This window comes from Falco naumanni, chromosome 3 (assembly GCF_017639655.2).
Source record: "Falco naumanni isolate bFalNau1 chromosome 3, bFalNau1.pat, whole genome shotgun sequence".
Lineage (NCBI taxonomy): Eukaryota > Metazoa > Chordata > Aves > Falconiformes > Falconidae > Falco > Falco naumanni.
Window position 1 is genome coordinate 36,059,834 of NC_054056.1, and position 12,929 is coordinate 36,072,762.

The window sequence follows — 12,929 nt, forward strand, 5'->3', positions numbered from 1 at the left end:
ATGGATATGAGCTAGGTCCAGGTGTGCAGGGCTGAGATATTTGCTTTGATGACAATGTCCACAGCTGGGAAATGCTGGTGCTAAGCCACGTGTTTATGTACTAACCAAAAATATCTCACAGATGTGTAGTGGTCTGTACAATCTGTGAGTTGTGACAGGTCTACACTTGGTCTTACTAAACAGCTCGGCCAGTAGATGTTGCTCTTGGCTCATACTGATGTGCTCAAAAAAGATGTATCCAACCTGAGACATTTGGAAACCCTCTGAAACCAGGCAGTGCAAATCTGTCTTTCACCCAGCTTCCTGATTTTGGCCATCATGGACCAACCCAGATGACCACAGAGGAAAATAAAATAGGACACAAGTCCCCAAACAGGAGTCACTTGTAATTAGTAGATATAATTACTAGCTGTTGTTTGGTTTGTGCAGAGTGAGAATTGATGGACAAGCAGCCAGTATTTCTAGGGGAGGTAGGTGTTGGATTGTACTTACCAGAAAGGTGGTGTGGACAGCTTCAGAGAGAGGAATGATGGGACTAAACCATGTTAAGAGAGGCCAGAGTCAAACAGATACCAGTCTGTGGGCTGTGGGGGCTGCAGCTCTCACTTGGAGTTGACAACCATGATCCTTTTGTGCCATGTGGAACAGGTGCCATGTGTATCTGATGGCTTCAGATACGAGTCATGAAGAGATGAATGGAGGGCAGGGCTGAACTCTGGGGGTTGTATTTGTGTGGTTATCCAGAAGCAATTTAGCTATGTTTCTAGTTTCATGGAGTGTTAGAGGAAAATTAATCGCATGGTGTACTGGCTCTCCAACCTGAATAGTCCAGGCAATCAATGATAACCCAACCACTCCTGACTCCTCTGAGCACAAATGGTGACAAAAGGAAAAAAGGATGCAGTGAAATATTCTGCTGTCAATCTCCATCCTATATTCTCATATGGATTAATTTCCACTCAATTTTGAGGAGTGTGCTGGGAGGAAAATTACATTCTTGGTCTGTTCAGACTCTACCCATTTGTCCAGACAATCTTGTAGCTCAGGGATGTTTGTGTTTTCTCATAGAAAAAATAGCTAATGCACACGATGATTAACTTGTAAGTACAGTCAATAATTTGTAAAGTAGTCTGAAATTCTGTATATCTGTTAATATACCTACTCTTCTCCTCTTCCCTCTCCATGCACATTCACCTCTCTCTCTATTATCAATCACAGCAGTATTTAGGCACTGCCTAATGCAAGCTCTTAGGATCAAGGACTGCCTGTGACTGTTTTGCCAGTAGTGCCAATCCCAGGACGGCTCTTGTCTTACTCAAGGCCTCTTAACACTGCGGGAATATAAATGACAAATATCAATAACAGAAAAAAAAAAATTAAAATGCCTGGGTAAATGCTGAGCCTTCGTGGCATTGCCTCATCATCTGTGCTGATAAAATCTCTCAACACTGTGCCTTCCTTTTCTTAAGCAGGACCTCAGACCAAAGGAATTTCATGTTAGATTAGTCTGTAGGAAAGAATGGTTTTAAGTAGACAGATCTTGATCTCTGTTGGCTAAAGATTATGGGTATCAGGGTCTGGCTCAGCAGGGTCAGGGTTAGAAAATGCTCATGAAGATGCTTCAGATGTTCATTAGCGAAAAGGCTTTATTTTAGCAGTCATAACAGAAGAAATCAGAGGGAGACCTCACCTGTAGCAAGGTAACATGGCTACACAGGCCATTGTGCATCAAGCCATTAAGAAGAAAAAGAGGTCAAGTACTATTTAGTTTTCAGGATAAAAACACAGGATGAGACCACAAGTCTGCTGCCTGCAGGACCAGATGGAGTTATGTTTCCTTGTGCCACTCTGGGACTTTGAAAGGACATAGCAGGCATGTGTGAGTAATCCCCTTTCACCTTTGATAGAAAAGGTAATGACTTTCAGAACAGTTGTTTATGAATCAGGCTGAGAATTGCTTTAATCATTGTAATCCAGTGTCTCCAAGGGATCTTTGAATGAATTGCTGTGCCTGCAGTCTGTTTTATAGTGCCCCAACTTCAGATTGCCAGCAACGATGCTAATGATTCAATACACATACTACACCTTAGCATCAGTGTCAAAAGATCATATTAACCTCTTAATGATAATGTTGATCAAGGGTGATAATATTGCTTTCTTGCCCTTCATGCTAAGGCATGCTGGTTACCATGTGAATGTTATCCCAGATGTAGAATTGTTGCTAGCTCCTTAAACTATCATGAAGCAACCTAGTAGCAGCTTTTTATTTGGGTGCCTCCAATGGTTTGAGCATCTATCTGCCTCCTGCTTGGATTGTACATGGTGGTCCTAGTTGCCCGTGGGATGCACTGATGAAACCACTGTCACTGATTGCAGATGTTTGCCATGTAATAAATCCCTTTCACTCATCTGCAGCCAGGTTTCCCAAGGTATATCTGCTCATACCTCTGATTTCTGTTTCCTACCTTAAACACTGGCAGATTCAAAAAGATCTTTCATTTCCAAAATGTTCTAATTAATTTGAGCAACCGATAATACTCAATTAATGGTCAGAAGATCATAGACTGAGATCAAACAGAATGGTAATACTGACAGTGGCAGAGGAGGGCAAAAGGCAGACAGATTTGTTCCTCATCTTCATGAGCTGCCCTGGTGCAATAACCCCAGCAATGACTCTGGATACCTCAAGTGCAGACAAAGCTCTATGTTATTGCCTTCCATCATTGTCAGGGCTGGGACAGGATCCTTCCACACTCAAACTGGTCCCAGGTGTTAACCCATAATGCAATTCCTAATCCCAGTGAGAGTGGTCAACCCAATAAAAAACCTCAGATGGTCACCAGTGCAAGGCGATTTCTGGTCCCAATCAATCCAGTTCAGACAGCACCTCTCCCAAAAGGCTGTTTTAACTGTCTATGGACTGCTTGGGTATCTTTTCTCAGCAAAGTGACCTCCTGGGCTCCCTGGGCATGTAGTCTTTATTGATCCCCAACTTTGGCTTGCAGAGAAGCTCTTCTCTGCTCTATGCCTGACCCCTTAGACACACATCAGCATTTAATTCCCCCAGTTTTTTCACTCACCTTGCCCAAGTGGTATGTTATGTGACCATTCTGTCTTTCCCTATCTTAACAAGGGGGCTTAATAAGAGAGAGAGAGACAGAAACCACACCTAAAGGCAAGCCTAAAGCTTTCTCCTTTCTGCAATGAAAAACACCAACAATGTGTCAAAGGATGAGCTGGTAAAGGCAGCCTCTGCCCAGCAAGGTGGCCAAGATTAGCATCTTCCCACTGCAGGATGAGTGTAGCAGACAGCTCTGCGAAGGAGAGGACACTGAAGGGAGAAATGCCTGCTGACGACTTGTTTGCTCGCCAGCCTTCCTCAGAGGTGCGCACACACCGAGCGCTTTCATGTGGTTTTCAACTGCCTCTGTTCCCCTTCCAGGCAAAATCCTTATTACTGACATCTCTGTATGAAGAGGGTTTGGCTGTGTGTATCAAAACGTCATTAAATATTTGGTTTAATAACTGCCAAGCGGCTGCCTCAGCATTGCACTGGAGTTCTCATTTCTGGCTCTATCCTGGGAGCAGTTAGCGGAGCCAGGAGTGCTGTGAGCCATGAATAGCGTCTGCAGAGCAGCGTCTCCTTAGCAAAACTGCTCTGAGCTGGGGACACCTGACTCCTGGGTTGTCCTCCTGGGTGATTTACTCTCTGTTCTTCTGTAAGATGCTTGCTTTAAGAAAATTTAGCTTCTCTCTATGCTGTATAGCAGGTGCCCTGTGATACTGCTGGCTTTTCAGCCCCTCCCTGGTTCATCTTGCAGAGGCAATAACAGCCCAGCCCTGCCTTGCAGGGCTCTTGCAAAGAAAAATATGTCACAGCTCACGGAGGATTGAGAAACTGCAGTCTCGGGGACCATAGAAATCCTTCAGCTGGAAATGCTGCTCAGGAAACAAGCTGAAATTGCAGGGGGCTTGCAAAGCTCTGGGTGTTACAACATGTTACTGCTTTTATGGGTTTATGCAGTGTTCTGCAAATGCTTTATACCTTTTCAGAGGTGAAAACACCTTTGACAAAACTGAGGCCCTTCAAGCCAGGGTAGATGGAACATGAAAGGAAATTTCATGAATGCTCTTCTTTGATTTCCTTGAACCAGCTTTCATGAAAACAGATAGTGACACTCATATCAGGAAATGTTTCAATCAACTCGGGCTACACAGTTTGATTTTAATGTGCTCGTATATTTATCACTGTATGGGGGTATGCATGTGTCTATGCTAATAAGTCCCCTCTGTGCTTTGCACGGAGGTCTGCAATAACTTGAAGAAGCAAGTAGTGTGTGAACTCAGCTCTGATGTGATTTATACAGTATCAGAGGTTCAGGGTGGGAAAGCATTTCATTCCTCCCCGGTGGTGCATGCTGGATTTTTCTTCACAAGTCTGTTCTCTGATATTTTGCCTGCTCTGCTTTGAAATAAGTTAAGTGATTAGGCCTCTACGGCTTTCTTAAGAGAAGACTTTTACCACGGTCTTATTTGATTTCCTACTCCAGACTAAACATTCCCTTTCTCATTTCCCTGCCCACCTCCCCCACTATTTCCACATAAATAATCTCTCTTTATCCCTAGTGTTTCATTTACAGGGAATCATGTAATAAGCATAGCTTTATGCTGTGTTTCCTTGAAAGCTGAGCACTGTGGCCTCATTTCCATCCTCCTTAAATAATGTGCAACACGGGGAGGCTGAAGCTGGTCCTAAATGTTTGTCCAAATTGGGTCTCGTTACCTTCATTTGCAGGGATTGGTGAATGTTACGGAAATCGATGACAGCTTTGGCCACTCAGCAGCTTTGAAAAATCACACCACTTATTTGGGTACCCAGAAATGAGTGATCTGAGCAGCTTTTTGCGTGGCGGTGGGGAATAATGGCTTGACCTTGAGCTGTCTGTGCTCTGAACATATCTCTGCGAACAAGAGTCCTGGTAATAAACTTAAGGTAGGAAGAGGCCAAGCAACTGTGAAAGCACCAGAGGACATTTTGCTGGCCAGATCACGGGTCTTTTGGCCCAATATCCTCTCATTAGCAGTGGCTACCAAGAGAAAACAGCAGAACAGGACAAGCATACAGTATCCTTCTGGCCTTCAGTAATTTGTGGCCCGAGACCTTCTGAGGAAGAGCTGCTGTTTTGGCATCTAGTAGCATTTGATGAGTTCCTGTCCCATGTATTTCCCTAGCTACTTTCTGTATTCATAGAAACTTTTGTACCTTTTCATGCTGTGACAAGCATGGCACAGTCTGACAGTGCTCTGTGTCTATGACTTTTATCCTTCATTGGTTTTGCACCTGCCTCCTGCTAATTGAATTTGACACCCCTCAGAATTCCAATATTGGAAAAGACAATGAACAGCTATCCCCAGTTACATTGTCCTGGTCACTCATGAACTTTTATTTCATATTGATCACTTTCCCACACATCTCCTTTCTGTGGAGGAGAATCGCAATGTACGGTTATAGCTGTTGTTAATACAGAGTTTGTCAGAGGTAAACACACACAGCACAGAAGGGATGATCCTGGCTGTGCAGATTGATGTCCCTGTCTTGGGTGTCCCTTGTCCTACTTGCTGGCTAGTCTAGCTTGAAGCTTGCTGGTGTTTTGTATTTAGCAGCCTTCCCTTTCCTTCACCCCCGAGAACGCCATAAAAAGTTTTGTGCAGTCCCCACGTTCTATTTTCTGTATAGGACAGTAAGTCCTATAGCCTTTTAGGCAAGGGACCCTCTTGGTTTGCATGGCATTTCCAAGAGTGTCTTTCACGATGACTCAGAGTGGTGGGTTTCACACCACAGGCCAATCCATCTCCTCTGAGGGTACTCCTTGTGCGTAGTCCATTTTGATTCAGTAGGTTACCACGATGCCTTTGCCTGTTGTGTTTCTTTGATCATCTCTGGGTCTTTGTGTTGAATTGAATTTGTCATTACCAGATAAACTAATGGAGTTCATGACCCCCAGCAGGGACAGTGGGCAGAAGAGGGTACTTACTCCCAACCTTTTCATTTTCTTTCTCACTAGATCAATAATGGGGGTGTCATGTTCATGCATCTTTCATCAAAAGCTTTGGCATCTGAAAGAAGGTGGTTGTCAGGAAAAGCTGGAATTAATGATATTTTTTTTTTCTTTTAGGGGTCTTGGGGGGTTAGTTTCAATATTGGTGTGCACAACCTGCAAAACAGCAAAGTATTTGCATGGGATTTATTTTTGAAAGGGCAGAGAATGAACCACTGGAGCAACTCACTTGTGCTGCCATAGGTTTTCATCGCATGGGGCATGAGGAGGGGACATCTTCCTAAAGGATTTTTTTTTTCCTTTCTTCCACAGAAGTAGCAAGCTGAATGCATGGCTCTCCAGGGAAAGATCACTGTTTTGTGTAATAGAAGGCTGTCTTCAAAATAGTCCCTTCGGGACTTGCTCTTTCCCAGCACAGTAAGATAGAAGAGTGATAAAACCTTGGGGTGTAGCTCTCTTGCTTTCCCCATTGTATAACAAATTTAACTTTCAGATGGTATAAGACAATCTCACTCTTAATCTCCTTTCAGCATCATTCCTCCTATTTGCATAAGAAATAACATTTTTTTTTCACTCATTTGCTAACTGCTGATGATTCTCAGGCCCTCAGATACTGTAATATAAGGTCCACTACAAGTATTTCCAGTGGTAGCACACAGAACTGTGGTGGCTTTATGTAGTCTCGGCATGTCTTTTGGACACAAGATGTCCTGGCCTGCTGAGCTGGAGAGAACTGCCAGCAAAAAGTGTCTGCAGCTGGGGTCAGCGGGAAGCTAAATCCAAAAAACTAAAATCGGAGATGGATGTAGTGTGTCAGCAAAGGCCCTTTTGCTGTGCTCTATTGATTGTTTTGTGTTGATTCCTTGGTTTTTGCTGTTGTCACTGTCATCTAATTTAAAGCATTGCTGTTAAATTAAAAGGCATGATTGACTGACTAGCATCTGAGACACATCGCAGCTGTCAGCTGCAAAGATAAACTCCAAATCAGGATGTAAATCTTCCCAAAGATCAAGGGTGTTTGGATGAGGTGTCTAAATGGAGCTCTGTCCTTTAATTTGTAATAGGAAATACCTATTACTGTGGCATCTCTGCTTAAGATTCAGAGCAAGAAACACCAAATGTAAGCTTGCCAGTTGATTCTGACCATCTTGAAATTTTCTCCATTTAACTGTGGAGAATTAGAATGCATTGGGTCAGCCTAGCATGAAAAGTAATTTGTTTTAGTACATGATCATGATAAGAACCGACTGAGGAGGATCAAAAAGCCCTTTAGAAACTGGATTAAAAGCCCCCCTGAATGACAGTCTCCATGGTGCTCAAAACAGTCCCATGAGCAGCAGCCTCACATGCAACAGCCACCTTTGCAAAATTCATGCTATCAGCTGGGACCGTTCTCAAAAAATAAAATAACTCAAGCTAAGCCTTGCTATGTGATTGAGGTGATAGCTGCTGGTTGTAATGGGAACCTCTGGTGCTGGAGGTGTGAGCCACAGCTACTCCAGTTAAAGGGATTAAAGAGCAGAGTGAGGAAGGTCTGTAGCCTGTACAAGGATGTAGCCGAGCAAAATTTTGCTAAGTGGGAATGGGTTGGGTATGTGACCTTCAAAGAAGTCAGTGCCTTAGAAAAGCAAAATCTTTCATGAAGCAGTTGCAGCACACTTGTTATTTCTGGATTAAGGACAGATGGCAACTCAACCTGCATCTATCAGTGGGGTGCAGCAGTTTGTTAAAAGCTGATGAAACAGGACTCTGGGGACAAAAGGGACTGTCTGCAAAGGGTCCCATTAACATCAGTAGGATTCTGCATTGTATTTTGTGTGGGTTACTTACTTCCCAGCATCAGAAAGAACTTCTCCAACCCCATGCTTAAAATGTAAGAAGAGGCAGAGCAAGGAATTGTGCAACTGAAGTTGGGTATTAACATTTCCTAGAAGACGGGGAGTCATGAGGCTTGTTGCAGCTCAAAAAATCACTCCTGATGAACTGAGTGATGGGGCATGTGTGCAGACATTACAGTGACAAAATGCCACTCGTGTCTCTCTTGCAGCATCTGCACTGGGGTAAAAGCACGTGTGTTGCCACAGCTTAGCTGCTCCATGGCCATGGTAGCTTATTCACTTGTTACCCAGCCACCCCTTTCCACCAGCCAGATGCTTTAAAGCAATAGGCAGAAGAGTCAAGTGTTTTACTCACAGCACAGCACTTTTTTTCCCCCTCAAGATGGGATGGGTATTACTTCATATAATAGGCCCTCAACTGCTAGTTTACAGCATCACTAAAAAAGACAAATCACTTGGAACAGTGAATGACTAGACCCAGGGAAAGAAGGGAGATTTCAAAAGGTTTATCTGACAGCCAATAAACAGGATAAATAACATGCAGTATTTAATTTGTCAGGACCACAGGACAACCTGATGATAAAAAAAGACTACTCCATAAAGTGGGGAATACCTTTGTCTTGGCTATAAATGCCTGTGTTGATTTAATAAGTGTTCTGGTACTTCTTTAGCTTCTCTTTAGTACTTACAAACGGTATGGAAACTGAGGAATAAGGAGAGGAAGTAAGTTATCTGTTCTCAACCTCATAAAGAGATCTCATTCCAGTTAAGGTTTTTAGGTCATGGTGTGGTTTTTTTCTTATTTTGACTGGTTCTCCCATTGCTGAGGGTAAGCAGCATAAAAAGAAGTTAAAAACTGGAACCTACGCTATCCTCCACTTTTCCCATAGTGAGATCAGGTAGCATCTATTTCTATATATTTTTGGGGGCTTGATGTCATCATAATAGGTTATACCTTGAAATGCAGACCTGTTTGAATAACCTGTAATCAAACTGGGGACACCATGACAGGCAATCAGTCTGAATAACCAGTCTGTATTTTGCTTACAAACACAATATAAAATAACCTTTAAGACATTGGCACAGTTACGCATTTTGACTTATAAAGCATCACAAGCAAATAAATCAGAAGGCTAGTCAAGGCTTGTGTGGTGATGCTTTCTCCCTTCCCCAGCACCACTTCTAATTTGCAAGGGAGTGAGAGTAAAGTAAGACATCCTTAAAAGGGCAAGCAAAGAGCTGATTAACTCCTAAATGTGCCTGGTTACAGATATCCTACCGATCAGCTCAAGCAAGGCATCACCTGCTATTATGCCATTGGCCTCTCTTGCAACTGAAACACAATCTGTCTCCCATCAGGGAACGGGAGAGACAAGCCTATTTCCCTGTGCTGTTTAGAAAAGGAACCAACAGAGAAAGTGTCTTTCAAAGGAAAGACGGTCTTCTTTAAGGTCAAATATTTATTGTGTGCCAATAACAGCTCCATCCTCCACAATGCTGCCAGTATCTCTGAGCACCTTGCTGGCAGGTTCACTAGCCTGCATCTCCATCCTGCTCTATTTTCCTGTGTTAATCTCATTATTAAGTATTGTCAAGGTTTAACCCCAGCTGGTAACTGAGCTCCACGGAGCCACTCGCTCACTCTCTGCTGATGGGATGAGGGAGAGAATCAGGAATGTAAAAGGGAGAGAACTTGTGGGTTGAGTTAAAGACCGGTTAATAGGTAAAGCAAAAGCCGTGCACAGAAGCGAAGCAAAACAAGGAATTCATTCATCACTTCCCACCGGCAGGCAGGTGCTCAGCCATCCCCAAGGCAGCCAGGCTCCATCACACATAAGGGTGACTTGGAAAGGCAAACGTCATCATACTGATTGTTCCCTCCCCCCTCCTCCTTCTTCCCCCAGCTGTATGTGCTGAGCATGTTGTCATACAGCCTGGTATACCCCTGGGGTCAGCTGGGGTCAGCTGTCCCGGCTGTGTCCCCTCCCAGCTCCTTGTGCCCCCCCAGCCTGCTGGCTGGTGGGTGGGGTGAGGAGCAGCAAAGCCCTTGGCTCTGTGTGAGCGCTGCTCAGCAGGAACCAGACATCCCTGTGTTGTCAGCGCTGTTTCCAGCACAAATCCAAACCACAGCCCCATACGAGCTACTGTGGAGAAAATTAACCCTATCCCAGCCAAAACCAGCACAAGTATCTAACCAGCTTCCACTGCATTCATCAATGTGAGTGTTGCTCAGAATGTGTTTATTTTCACTCTGTCTTGGGAGCAAAAGTTAGAGCACAGCTAGGCTGATGGTAGTAGAGTATGGACTTGCAGCTTTGTGCTGTGGAGGTGGATGAGTATCTGCCCAACCCTGTGCAAGTGGGTGCTGGTAATATCCCTATATTCTGATCTGACATCTAGCTGGGCAGTTGAGAACCCGTGTTTTTGCAGACAGGGCTGGTGTCTTACCTAGGGTGTGTAGGGAGCAGCAGAGCCCACAGCTCAGAGGACATCCATGATCTCCATTGCCTCATAAATAACAACACAGGGAGACTGGGCCAGCTGAAATGGATCATTTGCCTCTCTGAAAACTCTGACTGTTGGTGAGAAAAAGTGGCTTTATTTTGTTTTTAGTTTTAAAAGCAGCATTTGTCTTTCTCCCAATGTTTCCTCTCTTCAGAAAGCTACATCTTTACCTCATTATCCTTATCTGTGCCTGAGCGTGGCATATAGCTGAATTTCTTGACCTGAAGCATCTCCAAGGGTAGCTGTGGGTAATGAGAATGCACAGCAGGAAAAGCAGCCATCTGAGAATGACCACCTCTGGGATAAAGGGCCTCCTCTGCTCCTCCCCACGAAGTGGGAAAACGATGGAGCAGAAGCAGTCACCAGCTGTTAGAACCAGAGGCCTATTTTAGCAGATTTTAGCTTGCTGCATATGGCCGATGAGGAGTGAACTGACCACTGAGGGATATGACAGCTTATCCATCACTTGAAGGGCCTGGATGATCCCCTGCCGTCTTTTTACAACATGAAACCCAGCCTTGGTGGGCTCCCTGCAGGTGCCCTGCTGTAAGGCTTTGGACTGCGGGAGGCATGCCAAGTTCAGATAGCATTCACGGTCCATCCTTCCATCAACATTTATGGACATCCCACTAGATCCAGTTATTCTTTTCAGCAGGCTGGAAGGAGGCAGGGTGGGGAAGGCTGCACAGGCTCAGCATTTCCCTTCTGCAAGCGGCAGGACCATCCTGGCAGCAAGGGGTTTGCCAGCTCCATCAGCTTGCAGGGCTGTAGCTGGTGGTACAAGGGGGAAGGCTGTGTGTTGCCAACACCAGCACTAAGCATGGCTGGGGAGGGAAGCCAAAAAAGCTCCTTTGTCTTACGGTGCTCACAGATTGCTCCCCGTGGGTGCTGCAAGGGTGCTGGAGGGGAAAATCATTCCCTCACCGAAGCCATTCTTGAAAGCGGTACTTCTTTGTGGCTGGTGGTATCTGCAATATGGGGAAAAGGAGTGTTTCTCTGAGGGGGTGAATGGGTGGTAGGACCTCAACACCTTCCCAACTCCCTTGTGTTGTCTGCAAGTAGGCATGTGTGTTTGCACGGGGGAGGACGAAGGAGAGACAATCCCACCAATGTTGGATAAGTACCTTGAAGTGTTTTTTGCAAATGCCTTCTGGGGTGAGAAGCCAACAGGCCACAAAATGGACAGGGGGCCTTCTAAGAGAAGGGGACCTCTTTGCTGCAGCAAGCACAGGAAGAACTGGACTAGTTAGAAATGGGGCAGGGTTTTCAGGAAGGCAAAATCCCTGTTTAGAGATAGGGAATTGCTGAAGTCAATGAAAAGGCAATGTTTCTCCCTTCCCCTCTTATGTCTTGACTTTCTGGGCTGCCCTGCAGTGTCTCGTCCTACCACATTCAAAGACATCCCAGTTTGGGGGCTTGGCAGTGGGTACACTGTAGGGCCTGCCAGGCCAGTGTTGCCTCGGCTTCCTGGGTGCTGGGCTCTCACTGAAGCTGATGGGGCTTTTCTGGATTTTGCCCAGGTGGTTGGAACCCATGGTCGGCTTGGGGCGACTGCACCAAGGACTGCGGGGGAGGCCTGCAGACCCGCATGCGCACCTGCAAGCCTCTTCCCAACGAAGGTCTTGTCTGCGAGGGAGTCCTGGAGGAAGGACGGCTGTGCAATAGGAAGGCATGCAATAGTAAGTGGAGGCATGTTCCCTTGCACGCGCGTGAGCAGGTCGCTCTTTCCACAAGGAGCTTGGCCTCAATGCCATGAATAATGAAGGATGTTCTAGAGGCATGGCAAAGCTGCCAAAGGGCCGTGTCGGAGTGGCAAGCCCAGGGGAGCATGGGACTTCGGCTGTGCATGGCTCTGCCCTTCCCTGCCTGTCTCGCGGTCACGCATGCACATGCTGACACGTCTTCCAACACATACACCTGCAGATCCAGACCTTTACCCCAAAGAATGGGGGCTAATCTATGGGAACCTATAAGCAGGCTTACATCAGGTATTCATATGCTGGTGATAAATCTGGCACCGATGGCAAAATATACACCCTTAAAGGCATTTATTTGACAGTTAGAGTTTCTTTCCCCAATAAATAAAGCATGCAGCCAAGACAGATGCTAATCTCGCTTCTTTTTGGCTTAGTTCACCTTCCCAATCAAGAGCAGCATTGCTGTCCCTTTCTTTTACAAAATGAAGCCTACAATCTTAAGATGTGGAGAAGGATCTGGACCTTAGACAGGAAAAGCACAGGGCTTGAGCAAGGCAAAGCCTTTGGCAGATGCTCCGCTCTGCTCCTGTAATACAGCCTTGTTCCAAGACCTCCTCACCAGAGAGCAGGGGACAGCTTGTCTGTGCTGGTCAGCAGTCAGATATCAATGGGTTGAGCTGGTGAACCTCTGGCACTTTTGTCACCAGTTCTTCTTTTGCATTAGCTGAGTCAAGAGGGGGATGAAGAGGAAAAAAAACAGCAGAAAAAGCTCAGCCTAGCAAATGCAAGCAAATGGCTGATTATAATTATTCCCCTCTTTTTATTTCAAA

General features: G+C 45.3%; 1 protein-coding gene across 5 annotated transcripts in view; it reads left to right on the plus strand.

Annotated features, from left to right (window-relative positions):
- ADGRB1 (adhesion G protein-coupled receptor B1) overlaps positions 1-12,929 on the plus strand; it is a 294,498-nt gene that overhangs the window by 118,804 nt on the left and 162,765 nt on the right. For all 5 annotated transcript variants that reach the window (XM_040588096.1, XM_040588098.1, XM_040588097.1 and 2 more), the window contains exon 3: positions 11,923-12,081. In XM_040588096.1, the coding sequence (XP_040444030.1) occupies positions 11,923-12,081 (159 nt within the window). The remainder of the gene's footprint in view (positions 1-11,922; positions 12,082-12,929) is intronic.